Here is a 17,659-nt window from a genome sequence, read left to right as displayed (position 1 = left end):
CTATTCCGAACTATCTGTACGCCTCGTGGAACGAGGTGTACAGATAGTTCGGACTAACAAGCCATTCCGAACTATCTAGCCTGTGCCGCGTGTAGCCGCGCGGCACGGGGTTCGCACTAGCCGGCTTTTAAAAATGGCGGCGCCGGCTTTATGCTAATGAAGCCCGGGAAATTCAAATCCCGGGCTTCATTAGCAAGTTCGGTATGCATACATTACCCCCCTAGTTCGAACTAGGGGGGTAGTGTAGACATACCCTTACATAAATTAAGTTGTCATGGATAAGAGGGAAGATCCTTTCATGGACTGAGAACTAGTTAAGACAGGAAACAAAGGGTGGGAATAAATGGTAAATTTTCTGAATGGAGAGGGGGTAACTAGTGGTGTTCCCCAAGGGTTAGTCCTAGGACCAATCCTGTTCAACTTATTCATAAATGATCTGGAGAAAGGGGTAAACAGTGAATTGGCAAAGTTTGCAGACGATACTAAACTGCTCATGGTAGATAAAACCAAAGCAAACTGTGAAGAACTTCAAAAGATCTCACCAAACTAAGTGACTGGGCAACAAAATGGCAAGTGAAATTTAATGTGGATAAATGTAAAGTAATACACATAGGAAAAAATAACCCAACTATACATACTATATGATGGGGGCTAATTTAGCTACAGCTAATCAGGAAAGAGATCTTGGAGTCATCGTGGATAGTTCTCTGAAGACATCCACGCAGTATGCAGCGGCAGTCAAAAAAGCAAACAGGATGTTAGGAATCATTTAAAAAGGGATAGAGAATAAAATGGAGAAGAACTTATTGCCCTTAGAAAAATCAATGGTACACCCACATCTTGAATACTGTGTACAGATGTGGTGGTCTCATCTCAAAAAAGATATACTAGCATTAGAAAAGGTTCAGAGAAGGGCTTCTAAAATGATTAGGGGTTTGGAATGGGTCCCATATGAGGAGAGATTAAAGAGACTGGGACTTCTCAGCTTGGAAAAGACGAGACATGATAGAGGTATATAAAATCATGAGTGATGTGGAGAAAATGAATAAGGAAAAGTCATTTACTTGTTCCCATAATATAAGTACTAGCAGCCACCAAATGAAACTAATGGGAAGCTGGTTTAAAACAAATAAAAGGAAGTTCTTCTTCACACAGCGCGTAGTCAATCTGTGGAACTCCTTGCCTGAGGAGGTTGTGAAGACTAGGACTATAACAGGGTTTAAAAGCGATCTAGATAAATTCATGGATCTTAAGTCCATAAATGGCTATTACCCAGTATGAGTAAGGAATGGTGTCCCTAGCTTCTGTTTGTCAAAGGGTGGAGATGGATGTCAGGAGAGTGATGGCTTGATCATTACCTGTTTGATTTACTCCCTCTGGGACACCTGGCATTGGCCACTGTGGACAGACAGGGTACTAGGCTGGATGGACCTTTGGTCTGACCCAGTGTGGCCATTCCTATGTTCTTATGTAATCTACAATATCCTTCTTAAATGTAAGACAAACAGTGCTACAAAAATGAAGTACATCTCTTAGGATTTTTTAAAACATGGAAATAATATTTCAAAAGCTTATGCCCAAATAAATCTGTTAGTCTTTAAGGTGCCACAGGACTCCTAATTGTCTATCTCTGTGAAAACGAACACAGCTACCTGTGTGCAGCCTTTATCAATAGGACTTCATAGTCAAATATGAATTAAGTATTTAGTGGATTTGTTTGCATTAAATAAAATAAGTTCCAGAATTCTAATCGGATGGCTTTTTTTCCTGTATTTTAATTCACTTTTTAATTACTATGTTTTAATTTTGGGGCTTTTTTATGACTTAAAGCTGTGGGTGACCACTGCGTTCTGTTGCCAGAGATATAATGGTGGTGTTTTAGGGATCTGATTGATTCTGATAATTTTGCATCACTCTGGGTCAAAGCAAGTATAAAACCATCTTACCAAAGGGAATGTGTTGCTCTTGTCTCAACACATCTTCAAGTGACCTAAAACTGTTGTAGCTCTACCTATGCTTCCACAGCACAGAACATTTCAGAGAAAAGTACAACACATCCATGGTGTGCTTCAGTGATCCCTGTCTATTGAGCAGGCATTTGGAATCCTAGGGATCCAGAATAAGTAAGAAGAACATAGAGGGTGCTGATGTGACCCAAGAATCAGGAATGGAAAGGTGTTTGAAAGTTACCTTTGAATGGCCCTTGTGCTGTGTCTTTTTTTGTGCTATGCACACATCAACCAAACTGCAACAAAACAAACAAATTTTCTTGCAGATGCATTCTTAAATCTGGGATGAGGTGATGGACTTCTCAGGGCATGTATTTCAGAGATTATAAAAATCATAGGTGGAATGATAATGTAGCTGGCAAAAACCTTAACTGTTCTCTACTGAAAATAGCATGTAATGTGTTTGAATTATCCTTGCTATTATAACATTTAAAAATACAGATCTTTTTATCACCTCATTAAACAGTGTGATCTGTTTGTACATTGTTAGTACTATAATATAAATGTCTCTTATTCTGTTTTAATACATTTGTAATACAATACAAATATTTTAATCATTTTTATTTTTGATAGGATCTTTCTCTCAAGAGAATGGACAGAGCAGAAGAGCTACTCGGAAAAGATTGTATGGGAGTGACTCTGAATATTCAAAGGGGGCTTACAAAATAGCGAATGACAAAGATGATAATCGCAGAAGAATTCCACGCAGAAGTGCTGCTGTGGCTGCCAATAAATTAAGACTAATGAGTGATGTGGAGGAAGAGATCTCCAGTTCAGAAAGTGTTGGCATTGGAAGCAAAAACAGAAAGCTGCCCCACCGTAGTGCGTCTGCTGCAGCCAGGAAATTGTTATTGGATGGCTTTGACGATGACACGGGTTTAAAGTCTGAAAGTGAAAAAGAACTAAAAGAACAGTATATTAAGCAGAACATGCTTTCACAAGCTGGTGGTTCTTCTAGAAGAAAATATATTAGTGAATCCGAAGATAAAAGTTCAGATTCTGAAATAGGTGCAAAAATGGCACCAAAAGGTAGACAAAGTAATGGTCATAAACGACCACACAGGACAGTCTGTGCTGCATCTCCTAAAATTAAAAATCCCACAGTAGAAGTCTCAGAGGACACCAAAAGCCATAAGTCACGGGACAGGAGCAGTCAAAAGGTGTCTGACCAGTCAACTTCCATGCACACACTGTTGTCCGTGAACAGCTCTGAGGATGAGGCAGATTCTTTGTCATGCAAGTTGAGTGGTAGAAGAATTAAGAAGATGACCAGTCAGAAATCCACAACTCTTTTCAAAAAAGCAAAAGCCTTGAGTGATTTGAAGAACACAGCTGAGTCTGAAGCAGAATTGAGGGAGGATGAACGACCGCCTGTGTCAGAGAACATGGGACCTTCTAGAACTGCAGGGAGTTCAAAATCTGGACCTGATGCCAGTTTCAATTGCTCTTCTAATTTAGAATTTGACACTGATTCCAATAGCAGTAACTATAGCAATGCCACAAACACAAAAAAGAGGAAAAGAAAAGGAAAAACAAAAATCATTAGAAAAGGTAAAAATTTTAAAGCTAATGCATCTAAATCTATTAAATTGTCTAGAGAGAGGAAACGATACAGGATTAATATGGAGGATAATGACTGGGAGGATTTGGACTACAAAACGTAAGAGCTCAATGCTCTAAAATATGAACTAGAAATGAAGATATGAAGATTGTAAGATGAGGATGGGGTCTAGACTGTATTCAAAATGAGGGCTTACAAAACATAATAGAGGGAAATCTATTCCACTTTGTGGTAATAGTTTTGGAATTCACGATGAATGCTGGTGGTTCTTTGCAATTCAGGGAAAATGTTATAATTTTTCTGTGAAAAACTCAGTTCTGTGGTTGTCCCTGTCATATTTCAGATTGTATTTGCGGGTCCATGTAGCATCTGATTCAAAAATTTCATTTTGGAGCGGTCTGAACTGAATATTACTACTCAGAATAGCAGTTTTCAAAACCAATTGAACTAACAAAATATTGAGCATACTTTAATAGGTGCTGTGTGAGAAAATTGCCTATGGCACACAATTTCAGAGATTTCAAAATCTTGAAGTGGTCTGTTCTAACACCTGTTCCTTGTTCTAGAGACTTCGTCTGACAGTAACAGTTTTGTAATCAGTATTGTAATAAGTCAGTAGGACCTTGAAATCCATGAGTAAAGTAACAGTGACTTTACAAAGTAGATAATTTTTTCCAAATTATTTGATTTTTAATGCAATTGAATGGATAAAAGCTATTAGTTTAAGTTTAAATAATGTTTTTTATTTGACTGAAAGGTTTATTTTTATAGTGATGCTTCCATGAGGTAAACTGGAATCTGCAAAAAAAATTATTTTAATTTTTGTTTTCATGATGTTTTACCACCTTTTTTTTTTTTTAAAGGAGGAAAACGGCCCCGGAATAGCAATATGCTGCTAGTTATCGGGTGTCTGCATGCACTCCTTTTCTTACACTAGTTTAATTTTTTAAGATAAAAACTTTTTGGCCAACAGATACTGTCATGTCCCTTATATCTCCTTTCTCCAGATTTCATGGGATATTCTGGTTTTTCATTTGTTTGATCAAAGTGTTAAATCACTCTTATGGTCCTTCACAGCATAGGTGCCAACCTTCCCCTCTAGTTGGGGTTTTCTCGAAGCCTCTGTGGCCCAGACCCCATGCCCCATATTCCTCCAATCCCCTACCCACTATTAAGGGTGCCCCTTCCCCACTCTTTTCCTTCCTTCAGCATCTTGACACCTGGCTGCTAGATAGTGCTGAGCTTACTCTTTCTCTACATTTTTCATTCTTCATTTTTCATCCTCTTATTTCATTTAGTTTTTTTTCCTATATACTTCCCTGTGCTAATTGAAGTCCAGTTTGGGAATTTTCTTTGACAACTAGACTCATCAGAATGACATTGAGATTCACTAGGCCATATCTAGTGTGTTGCTGCAACTTCCTCTTTTAGGAGCTTGGATCTTTTTTCCATCATTTAGCCAATTTAGACTCTTTGCATCTGCTTATTCTTGTTTCTTGCCTCTACCAAAACTGTCAGGGAGATGAAGACACTGGTCCACAAAACCAGTCTTATATACCCCCAAAAAATCCCCCCCAAAATTTGCAAAAAGTAACTATCAGAAAAAAGAACCCAAGTGCTCAAGCACTTACTTTAGAGAATTCCCATAAATATTGCAACAGAAGCAATTGAGCAAGGATAGGTATTTTACTTGTTCTTTTTTTCATATTATAAGTTTGAGGCATCTGTAGTCCTCATCGAGACTATAACTAGTTCTAGAGCTTTGAGAATTCTCATGAGTTGTAATCCCCAGTAAAAGGGATTGAATCTAGCATATGGAGTTGTGGTGTATGGAACTTACATATTCTTCAGGAAAAAAAAATACATCACCCCCCTTCCAGCTTATTTTTGCAGAGTGCTTTTTAAAATTATAATGCAAAAGAACCAGTCTCTTTCTGGAGATGTCTGTCCTTTGTGAAGCCAGAACATATGTGGTTTTCCTTGAGGTTAGCACCTTTACATATATTTTCAACTTCATGTAGTAATCAGTGGGGTGAATAGGAGTGTGGAAAAAAGTTAAGGCATATCATTACAGTAACTCTAAGATTCTGGATGAAATAATATTGTAGCTATTAATCTGGTGAAATAGTTAGTATTAAATGGAATAAAGGACAAGAAAGAATTTGATATTTTATATTCATATTATTTAGACTGCATAAATTATCTTGCCTTATTTCTGCAGTACTCTTCTTCCTTTTGGCAGTCTCAAAATTGTTATTGAATTTAAAGTATCACGATATGTTCTACTTTACTTAACTTCTAAAAACTACTTTTTTGTTTGCTTGACACCAAATATGATTAAGAATGAAAGCATAAAAGATTTCTCTTCCCACCTTGCCTGGAATTGGGCTTGAAGAGAGGATTACCATCTATATTCACTACTGTAAAGAAAGTAGGTCCTGAGGTATTTGACAGCTGAGGAAAGATGACCTGCCCTTAACTGCATTATGATGAGCTAAAATCTTCATGTTATAGTTACCTTTTTCCAGTTCTTAATTTCAACCAAAATAATTTCTTCAAACTACTAAATCTGAGAAGGGGAATATGGGCTTGGTTCAGCATTATTTCTAACACACAACTGTCAAAATATTGTAATTTTTCTGTTTTTTTCTTGATTGCCATATAACTGATTGTTGCACTTTAAAATGTCTATTGTAGACAGATAGTTTTGGTATGTTTTTGTGACATATGGGGTATATGTTTACATGGGTTGAGAATCTCAGGAAGAAAGTCATTTAAAGTGTTTTGTAACCAATTCTGCTATCTTGACAATTTTCCACAAGAATTTTTTTTACCTACTAAGACCTACCTACCTGTACACTGATTAATTGTTGTCAAATAGACTTAAGTGTAAGAATTGCAGGTAGAGCAGATGATCAGCAACAAAACACTGAGCCCTTGATTGCCCACTAAACTTTAGAGGTATAGTAGCTGTGTTGTTATAGATCTTGTTTCTATTCAGTTAATACTTTAAAAAGTATTGGCTTTGTTTTCAGCACCCTTTGGTATTTTTTTGTATTGAATGGCTCTTATCTGAAACTTGTTTTGTAAGTAGAAAATATTTGAATCCAGTATATAACTTACTATTTTTGGAGATATGAACATTATTTTTCAAAGCATTTGAAGATATTTTTAATATTGTAAAAGGGAATTGCTAATTTTTACATAAAATATTATATTCAATTTGAATTTATATAGTTTGTGGTAGGAAAGAGAAAAGTGATATAACTCTGAAATAAAAATTTTCCTAATTTAGAACTTTATGTATAGCTGCAAAATGCTATCTGTTCAAAGATGACCAATTAAAGAATTGTTTTAAAAACTTTTGTTGGAAAATTGTTAACCATGACAAATGTGAGAAGTGCTAAAATAAATTAACCAGCATTGATCTTTGATTCCTTCTCCCCCTCCTTCCTCCCCGGATAGGAGAGAGAATTGTTTTACCGTTAGTATGAAAGGCAGATGTTTTAATCTGTCATCTTCTGCAGTTTGAAGAAAATCTGATTTATATCACTTTTTTCCATCACTCTGGTTAAATTGTAGTTCTCAATGTATTGTATGTTTATGTTCTTGGATTCAAAATGTTAATTTGTCTTCCAGTTTCTGATATCCTAAATAGAGCTAAAATTCAAATCATTTTGTCTCCTCTCTTAATGAAAGACTGCTCATCCTTCAAAAATGATACAATTCCTGAGTTAAAATGCATCGGTTTATTTTAAAGGTTTTTCTTTACAGTGCAATAATTAGTTTTAAAAGCTAGCTCAGACTGCCAATGAATAATACAGTGCTTCTAATAATGGATCAATGCTGCAAAACCTGTACAGCAGTGAGGGCCACATTTGTGACCTGCCAAGTCCAATGGCTGCATCTGATTAGTATTTTAAAGTACAAAGGCTATTAATTTGAGAGAGCGTTTATCCATATAACTTCTTGAGGTCTAGCTTTTACTTGAAAGTGGCCACGCTTATTATGGAATAATTATGTTTTATATAGTAGTCATCCATCCTCAATACAGCAGCAAAAGCATCAAAGTGCTAACAAAATAGAGCGGTATGATTGCTAATATTTTGTTAGTTTTTTGAAGTTGATGTCTCTTTAAACAATAATAGTACGTATAGGGCAACATGAATGTTCTAAAACTTCCAGCAAATGTTTTGTTAAAATGAGACAAAATGGAAAGAGTCCTGTGCTGCATGGGGCTCACCACAGCTGAAGCTTGGATGTGATAACATCTGTGTTGAGTCTGATGTAAAAACACATGCCTTTTGGTAAAGATGTGGGATCCAAATATATTCAGAGCCAGCATAGCATCCCTAAGACCTTCAAATGTCAATGAAGCCAATTTAAAAAGGAGCTGACGAATACATTTCAAATCAGTTGCAGATATCTTTAGGAACCACATAAGCCCATGAAGACAATCTGCTGTTTCTGTGCTTTTATAATTTTTGTGTCTCTAAGGTGTTTTTATCTCCTCTATTCCGGTATAGAAAATCCCACACAAACTGGAAACTACATTTATTTAGAGGAAAAGGTTAAACTAAATGTTGGCAATATTTTAGTGTAAATGCACCAAGTAAAACTAAAAAATTGAGATTTTTTTCCTCAAAATTGTTCACTTGCTTTATAATTTTTAGGTATGACAGAAATGTAATTAATTATTTTGACATTCGTGTAATTATTTTAAGTTGGCATGTGTCCACTTTGAACTATCCTATCCTTCAATATGCAGCCACTATATCAAATGTAATGTTCCACAATATAATTGTGATGGTTTAAATTAGTATGCAGCTCCACTCTGAACAAGCTATATTGTTTTCCCCCAGAGATTTGGAAACCCTGAAAGGTTTTCCCGAAAGGGAGTTTAAGCTGAAACTTAGCAATTTGACCCAACTTCACATTGTTTTAGGTGCCCAGAAAATCATTTTTCATTGAATCACAATTTATTGAACAAATTTCACTCATCTCTAACTGGATGCAATAGAATGAGGTTATATGATGACTTTGCAAAGCTGTGCATTTATTTTGTTAAGTCACTTGGCTCCAAATTTTCCAAATGGGAATTCAGGACATTTTCAAGTTTGTCGCTGCTGGTGAGCACAGACCAGTGCCGGACTGGTGGGGAAATGTCAACATTTCATAGACCCTTAGAGGGAGAAATTAAAAAAAAGAAATGGGCAGTCAGGAGCTTGTCCTGTTCTGGACTGAAAGAGTGTGGACTCTTTGGAACATGAAGCATCAAAATTAAATTTGCAATTCAGGTGATAAACTCTGTTCTTTGGATCGCCTTCCTGTCTGTGCAGCCAAAATCATGGCATTGCAAATGATTATTGCACTTTGCACTATATTGTGTCAGTGCTTCAAATACAAACATTTCTGTTTGTCCTGGCTGCACCATCATTTGTGGTAATGTTAGCAATAGCATTAGATTTACTGTATCTACTCCTTTGGCTTATGTGAGGGGAGAAAATTCTTTGAGATGTAGACAATGACATACTTAAGGATAATTCAGCCCAATACATAACTTTTTTGGTCTTCTGAAATAGATTTCAATTGTCTCGTGGTTGTGATATGTGCGGTTTCTGTTCTGATACATTGGCTCTTTTTTCATGCCACTATGTAGTGTGCGCCACCAGTGCAGCTCCTGGCACTGGGTAGGCAGCAGATTTCATTCCTGACTCCTTTTAGACAGTGCCTCCAATTCAACTCCTAAATGGGCTTGTCCAGTGACATCAGCTCTTCAGTTCCTCTGACAGCAGCAGCTTCACTAATAAGAATAGTGTATGCTGTTACTCAAGAGTTCTTAATGGAGACTACAGGTTATCCATCAGATGTTCTGATTAAATGGATTAAGATTAATAAAATACCACCATCGACCACTTGTGTTTTTCATATTACACTTTTTAAAAAAATCGAAAATGTTGCTAATAGATTATTTTGAAAAAACCATGAAAACAAAATGTACAGTGTCAGACTTGCTATAATATATTATTTCTTCCACAGTTTTGTGTAGTTATTTTGGATGTGCAACACTTGCTGAGAATGTATGTTCATCAGACTATGAAGCACCTAATAACTAGAGCACTGCTATGGTTACCTAATATGTTTTCACATCTGATCCATAAAAATAATATCCATAGATTTGCAGGGCACTAGATACAAAAGTTGTAACCATATTCAGTCCATAACCTGCAACAATGGTCTGCAGATACGGCTATCCACTGATATAAAGAGTTATCCATAGATTTGCAGGACTCTAGGAATATGTTTTCTGATCTAGGGCTAAATTAGAAATCTTAAAAAAAAAAAAAATCATCCATAGAACAATATCAAATGTATTAATTTGGATATTAATCTGGGAAGGGTAAAAAAGAGGTTTGTCCTTATTTGCTGCTTTGTGATGTATAGATAACCCAAACAACTGCTTTTTCTATTTTTAATCTTTGTGGATTTTAAATATCATTGAAATTATGGAATTTAATTAAAGCAAATCAGTGCAGTGCAGTCCCCACGTTTGCTGAATGTATTTTCTTTAGATATTAAGAAATTAAACTAAGTTTTAAAGAGAGACACATCATGACATTCCAGAGACCATTAGATAATAGCAAGTACTTTTATATTTCATTAAATCAATTACAACACAAGGTGATATATTTTTGGAAACAAACTTTTTGATTTGTCCTTGCTATTCCCTGGCACTGTAGTGTCGAAGCACCTGCTGTGTATGAAATTAGAGAAATATTTTGTCTTGCTTCACGGCCTGTAGAATAAATAGCACTATGAGGTTATAAGACCTAGTGTGTGTGTTTGACTGTGAGACACACATTTAAGGGATAGCTGTTCTAAAGAAACGAGTTATGCAATCAGTTTTGAAAGTGATAAGTCCAGTGATCGTCTGTCTTGTGAGTTCTACGGTCCAGGTCTGGTTTGTAAAATTGTTTGCTTTTTTACCCCTGATATGCATACATTATCAACATTCTTCTGGTAATAAAATTTAATTTGTACTTTTTTGGCTTTTTGAATGGCTGCCTCTGCATTAGCAGAACAAAAATTACTACAGGTTCATGAATGAGAGTAATGATTTCTTTTAAAGAGACTCATTTGCAAAAGATTTAACACTACACATAGGTATTAGAATCTGGAGATCATTCCCCTTCTTGAAGGTAAGTAGTGATTTTAGGATTGACTGTCAATGTGAGTGAACAATATCACTTCTCTTATCTCAAAAACAGTGTTGAAAATTAAAAGGATGTCCCTTACTGATCTTTTAAATAATTGCCCAAAGTAAACTACACATACCTGAGAAGTGCATAATCTGTATTTTTAAAAAAGATTTCTATGTATTTCAGCATTAGTAAAGCTTGTACTGAGTAAAATATAATTTTAAGAGAATTGTAAGTTATTTAAAGGAACTTTTGAATCTTTATTTTGTAGAATCAACCTCTGAGGAGATTGGACAAAATACAAAAGTGCTCAGGAGCAGGACCTATATGAATGACTACAAAAAATATACAAAGTTGGCTAGTGACACATTAAATGCCAAAACTTTTACTGGGAAAAAAACTCCACGCAGAAGTGCTACTTTGGCTGCTAATAAAATTAAGATGAGTGCTATAAAGGAAGAGCTCTCCAGCTCAGAAAGTACAAGCATTGAAAAAAGGAACAGAGAACTGCCTCACTTGACTGTTTCTGCTGCATCCAAGAAAAGGCTAATGGATAGCTGTACAGTAGAAGCTATTTTCAGGTCTGAAAGTAAAAAAGTAAAAGAGCAACATACTAACAGGAAAACACTTTCTGAGTCTCATTCAGCTGCTGCTAGAAGAAAATATATTAGTGAATCTGAAAGGAGAAAATGTGATTCTAAGAGAGAGACAAAGATAACACAAAAGAACAGGCATAATAATAATCATAAACAGCCACACAGAACTGTCCATACTGCATCTCTTAAAATGAAAAGTTCCACAGTAGAACCTCCAGAGGAAGACTCCAAAAGCTGTAAGTCAAAGGATAGGCGCAGTCAGAAAGCTACTCATCAGTCTACTGCACGCAAACATCATGAAGCGAGCAACTCTGAGGATGAGGCAGGTTCTGAGTCAGGCAAGTGCAAAGGTAAAAAAAACAGCGAGGTGACCAGTCCAAAGGCTGGGAGGTCTTTCAGAAAAGCAAAATTCTTGAGAGCTGTAAAGGACACAAAGTCTGAAACAGGAGAGCAGGAAGACGGAAGAAGTTCTTTGTGTCAGACTGATCCTTCTGGAACCTCAGTGATTGAAAAATGTGAATCTGATGCCAGTTCAAATTGCTCTTCCAATTTAGAATCTGAAACTGATTGCAGTAACAGTAGCTACAGGAATGCCACAAAAACAAAAAAGAGGAAAAGAAAAAGAAAAAATAAATTAATTAGAAAAGGTAAAATTTCAAATTCAAATGTATCTATGCCTTCCAGAAGGCCCCAACGAATGAAACGCCCTAAACTTTATCAAGAAAATGACTCTGAAGATGTGGACTACACCAAATATAATAAAGCAAATCGACGTTCTAAAATAAGAACTAGAAATGGGGGGAGAAGGACTGTGAGATACAATGATGGTGGTGGTGATGATGATGATAGAGGTCTAGATTACGTAGATTGTGGAACATAACCTTGAGAGGAAAAGCCAGTCCACATTTTTATGGTAATAGCACTAGAATTCATGATGAATGCTGGCTATTGTTTGTCCTACATTTCAGGGAATATATTTATATTTTTCTATGAAAAAGTTACTAATGTCTAATCATGACTCTCCTTTTAATATTTTGACTTGCACTTGCCTGCCCACGCAGCAGCATTTAGCACAGATGCCAAAATGTGCCTCATTATAGGGGCAAAATTTTGTCTTTAGTAGTATTTTACTACATATAGCAAGAATTTAAAATACAGTTAAACTCCTGGAAACAGGTTACTAGCAGTATATTGAGTATTATTATGGGTGCTGCAATGTGCTACTACCTGGGCCTTACAGTTTAAGTGCACTCAAGAACAGCTGATTTAAACACTTATTAATGTAACAGACTTGCGACTATCACTGTACATTATAAAAATAGTGGATGATGATACAACCATCAGAAGTAATAGCTATATAAATGAGAACTTGAATTATTACAGCTTTTAAGATGTACAGTGCTACCACTGTTGAGAATACACAACCTGAAACAACTAGTAATGGAAAAAACATTTACCAATTTTTAAAAAATTGTATTAGTAAAAATAGGGTTTGCTGACAGGTTGTATTGTCACTTTTAATATGTAACTTCCATGCTGTAAATTTGAGACCACGAAATGCAGGTGACCTCTTGGGCCTAAGGGTTTTTGTGTTTTCTTTATGTAAAGAAACATGTGCTGTGTATTTTTTTAAAAAGCTTGTGTATTTAAAACTTGCTTTCTTTTAAATGGTTGAAAAGTTGACTCAGAATATTACTTCAGATGTTTTACTATGCTTTACCATCTGCTTCTTTAAATTTAAATTTAACTTGAAAGTGCCTCGTGTTAGATTGATACATTGATGAACCACACCAAATTCTGTTGTCATAATGCAGTCTCTTACATGCTGATGTTTAAGTTGTCATTGTTGAAAACAAAAATTCAAAATTATTATTTATTATGAGGAAAGGGAAGTGGTACAACTGTTTAATGTACTTTTTTCAAACTAAATATATAGTTCTGCATCAAAATGTTTGGGGAGTGATATTTAAATCCTCAATGACTTGATATATTGCAGTGCACTAAGAATCTCAAGAAGAAAAATGTTCAAGAATCTGCTGCCAGTATAAAGACTTCCTAAAAATAGTTTTTCAGTAGTTATCTTTCATATACACAATGCTTTCTGTTTAGTTCAAACCTAGGTGTTCAAATCTATTAAGTTTTAACTCTTTACTTTGTTGCCATAGATGAGTGCTGTCCAATTTTTAGGGCATCGAATCAAATATTTCAATAAGATTAGGGGACTGCAATCAATTCTTTACCATGTTTTTGCTCTTTGCACTGTTATAGTGGTTCAGAGGTAGTTGGAGGCCATTCATAAGTCCGTTCCTGAGTATTCCGCCAGTGTAGCAGTAGTCCTCTCCAGGCATATGGCACAGATGGATCCAAATCTGCCTCCACATGTTTTAACTAATCACCTGCATTGAGGGTGAAGATCATGTTTGAGAAATGGGAAAGTGGCTGGAAAATTAAGTGTCCAGCTATTCTAGCTGGCAGATAATCCTTTGAGAACACCAGTGAAATGGCAAAGTTGGAAGAGTCTCCACACTTCACCAGTCTGCAACATTGTTAAAATAGAGGAGCAAGGAGCTGTAAAACTAGAGGTTGGTTTCAGCTTTTCTCCCCCTTCTTGCCTGCATCTCATGGGCTACCTGGGCTAGTTGGGACTGGGAGGAGCCATCTTTTGCTAGGTCTCCCATAGGATTATAAGCAGGCAAAGCTAGTACTAAGCCTAATGGAAATCTAGTTTACACCATTTGTGCCCTAATATTTTGTTCCTTTCCTGTTTAGAATATAGCTTTTTTATTTTTGTAGAAGTTTGTGGGTTTAAATTGTTTATCTTGTGTTTGCTCTGCTTAAGGAATCAGAGACAAAGGCTATGTCTAGACTACAGGAGTTTTTTCAAAAAAGTGGCGTGTTTTTGAAAATACTTTACCTGTGTCTAGACCGCCGTCATGTTCTTTTGAAATTAAATCAAAAGAATGTGGCAGTTTTTTCAACAGCCGTCAACCTCATTTTACGAGAAATAACACCTTTTTCAAAAGATCTTTTGTAAAATGGTGTGTGTGGACGCAGGGGAGCCAGTTTTTTCGGGGGGGGGGGGGGGGGAGGGAGTCCTGCAGGAAAAAGTCCTGGTGGACATTCCATCTCCACTAAACACCTCTATTGTTCCTGTCTGCAGCCATGTCTTAAAGGCACAGGCACCTGGGGCAGCCATTGTTGCAGGAAGCCAGCCAGAGCAAGACATTAACCCACATGGCTCTCCCTGCCACTCAGACAAGGAGCCATGGCACAAGCCCAAGACCCCCATGTACCTTCCTGGGAGTCATCCCACAACCCACCCAGGGGCACAAAGCACGCCACAAAGGGCTGAGGTCCTGACCCTTTTAGAACTGTGGTCAGAGGAGTTGTCCCTGCAGGCTCTGCATTCACGCCGCAAGAATGTAGACCTTTATAGCCAAGGGGCTGGTGAAGAAAGGCCACCCCCCCCCCCCACCCTGGACCAAGCGATGATCCCAGGGAGGGCCATCTACTTGCCAGGCACTGCAGGAAGCAGGCTAGGCACAAGGGTGCATGAACGACATCACAGAGACCGACAAGTGTCGCAGACAGCACTCGGCCATGTGTGCACGTGCCACACAACAACTGCTCCAGCAGACAGTGCTGCCACGTGTAGGTGTAGGATGGGGGGGCCCTGGGAGGGCTAGGCTGCTCCAGGCCCCCCTCCAACACCTAGGAACCCACTGTAGCTGGACATTTCCCTGGGCTGCTTGCCAATGGTGGCAGGGTGGAGGGGGCAGGATGTTGCCCTGGACTCCTCAGGGCCCCTGTGATGCCGGGTCTGCTGGCCAGGCCACACGTGGGCTTGCTGTCAAAACATTAGCGTCCCTGTTCTAAGGACAGTTAGTGCTCTCAAGCAGGGACAGTGTGCGCACACATGGCTGACCACTTCTCCCTCTTGTCCTCCACAGCTGGACAAGCCGTCCCTGCCTGTTGAGCAACACCTGTCCCACCACCTAGCCGAGTCAATGGAAGCCGCAGGCACTGACGTATGTATCAAGGGCTCATGCTCCAGCACATTCGGGTCCTCAAAAGACTGCAGGAGAGCATAGCCAAGAGGACGCGGGCAGAGGCTGTGTGGCATGACCGCTTGCTGGACGAGCTCATCCAACAGCACACAACAATCTGTGCCACAGTCCAGGAGATCATGGCCTTCCCAGATCCTTTCCCTGTTGCTGCTGCTCTTGCTCAATCTGCTCCTTTGCCCCCTGGCCATCCCTCATCCCCTGCCATCCTAGATCCAGCTGCAGCCCCCTCCCTCTTGCCCAGCCCCCTGCTGTCCCAGGTCCCACTCAACCCCAATCATGTCTAGGTCCACAGACCCAAGGTGGCAGGACTTTGTAGTCCAGGTGACACCCTGTGCCTGAGCCTCTCCCCACCCCCCTGCCAGGTTTACAGCCCCCCTCCTCCACAGTTAAATGTTTTTAAATTTAAAACAGTTTATTTTTGGAAATAGCACTGTTCTTTTGTTATGGCCTGTTATTACATGTTCAGTTTTTCTTGTTTTTGAATATACAGTCTACTTTTCAATCTAAAACTTGGTGTCTGTGTTTACTGTCTGGAAAGCGGGATAGGTATGGGTTAGGGAAGGGGAGGAATGTATTGGGAGGCCAGGCCCAAGACCCCATTGGAGAAGAGTCCTTGGGCTCCTTCTGAGAATCTCTCCCTCAGGGCCTCCCAGATGCACATTCCAGCCTGGTGAGCCTGGCAGATGGCAGCTGTCAGGCTGCTCAAACTGCCTCTCCTTGACATCAGCCTGTTTCCCCCACTCTGGGAGGATGGCCTCCCTTCTCTACCAGGTTGTGGAGCACACAGTTTGTGGCCACCACCTAAGGGATGTTGCATTCCCCCATGTTGAGGTGAGTGAGCAGGCACCTAAACCTCCCCTTCAGATGCCCAAAGGCGCATTCTACTTGCAAATGAGCCTGGTTCAGATGCACATTAAATTTTCCTGCTTGTATCCAGGTGGCCAGAGTAGGGCTTCATGAGCCAGGGCATGTGGGGGTAGGCTGTGTTGGCCACTGTGCACATAGGCATCTGCATGTTCCTGACTGCAAAGTTCCACTGCGGGAAGAATGTTCCAGCCTGTGGTACAGGTAGGAGTTACAGAAGATGCAGGCATCATGAGCCCGGCCCAACCACCCAACACAAATGTCCATAAATTGTCCCCGGGTGGTCAACCAGGCCCTACAGCCCTTTCTGCTTATGTACTGGGGTGCTCTATGGGGTGGATCAGGATGTGAGTCCCATCAAGAGCTCCTCCACAGTTTGGGATTCCTAGCCCAGCAAAGCTGGCCATGATGGTGTCCAGGTCTCTGAGGTGGACAATCTTGTGCAGCAGCTCCGAGTTGATGGCCCTCATCTCCTGCAGAAAGAGACAGATACACAAAACAGGAAATTAGAAGGGGTGCCCCTCCCCACCCTTCCAACCCAAGACCCCAGGAGTCCCCCCCCCCCATGCAGGCCCCCCCTCCCTCAGCAGCAGGGTGGGGTGAGGCCAGGAGTCCCACTCCATCCTCCACTCCCTCTGCCCTTTCCTGACAGTCCCCCTTTTCTGGCACACCAACCCTGCAGGGACTTTCCCGAGAGTGACACCTCCATCAAGACAGCCATGACAGTAGACCTCCCAACGCGAAACTGGTGTCCCACCGAGCGGTACCTGTTGGGGGTGGCCAGCTTCCACAGGGCAATAGCAACCTGCTTCTCCAGGGGGATGGTGGGCCGCCGGTGGATGTCCTGTCATTGTAGGTCAGAGGCAAGCCAGGAACACAGCTCCTGGAATGTGGCCTTCCACATACGGAAGTTTCAGATCCAATGCTGATCGTCCCACTGTTCCACGGTGAGACAATCTCACCGGTCAGAATTGGTGTCCAGCCTCCAAAAGCGCCTCTCCATGAGGAAGTTCAGTGGGAAGGCCATTGGTGCTGCATCCTGGGCAAGGGGTTCAAAGCTGGGTTCTGATTCCAGATGGGGCAGGAGCATCATAATTGTGTCATGGAGGTGCAGAAGAATTTCCATTATGGCAGCATGGGGCCATCACCTGCCATGGGGCAGTTCTGGCTCCATGGCAAAAAACAAGATTCAAAACCAGAAAAAACAACAAAAAACAAACTGCTGTGGTGTCCAAGAAAGCAGGGCAACCAGAGCATGCACTGTAGAAGCTTTGCTGTCCCTCTGAGAGGTAGGCAAGCCAGCTGCAGCAGCAGAGAAACCCTGTCCAGAGGGTTCCCTTTAAGCATGTGTCTCTGCAAAGGG

The 17,659-nt window shown here is 39.6% G+C and overlaps 1 protein-coding gene across 3 annotated transcripts in view; it reads left to right on the top strand.

Annotated features, from left to right (window-relative positions):
- BRWD1 (bromodomain and WD repeat domain containing 1) overlaps positions 1–16,849 on the top strand; it is a 134,783-nt gene extending 117,934 nt beyond the window's left edge. For 2 of the 3 annotated variants that reach the window (XR_012898106.2, XR_012898105.2), the window contains exons 41-43: positions 2,583–3,560; positions 11,041–13,947; positions 15,316–16,844. Coding sequence is in view for 1 of the 3 variants with exons in the window: in XM_075911992.2 (XP_075768107.1) it covers positions 2,583–3,560; positions 11,041–12,245 (2,183 nt within the window). In the remaining 2 variants the exon portion in view is untranslated. Of the gene's footprint in view, positions 1–2,582; positions 3,561–11,040 lie in introns of all 3 variants that reach the window. The other variant, XM_075911992.2, reaches the window with a different exon arrangement.
- Positions 16,850–17,659: the final 810 nt, after the last annotated feature.

Source organism: Pelodiscus sinensis, chromosome 1 (assembly GCF_052426305.1).
Source record: "Pelodiscus sinensis isolate ZL-2025 chromosome 1, ASM5242630v1, whole genome shotgun sequence".
Classification (NCBI taxonomy): Eukaryota; Metazoa; Chordata; order Testudines; family Trionychidae; genus Pelodiscus; species Pelodiscus sinensis.
This window is presented reverse-complemented; position numbering and strand designations above follow the sequence as displayed.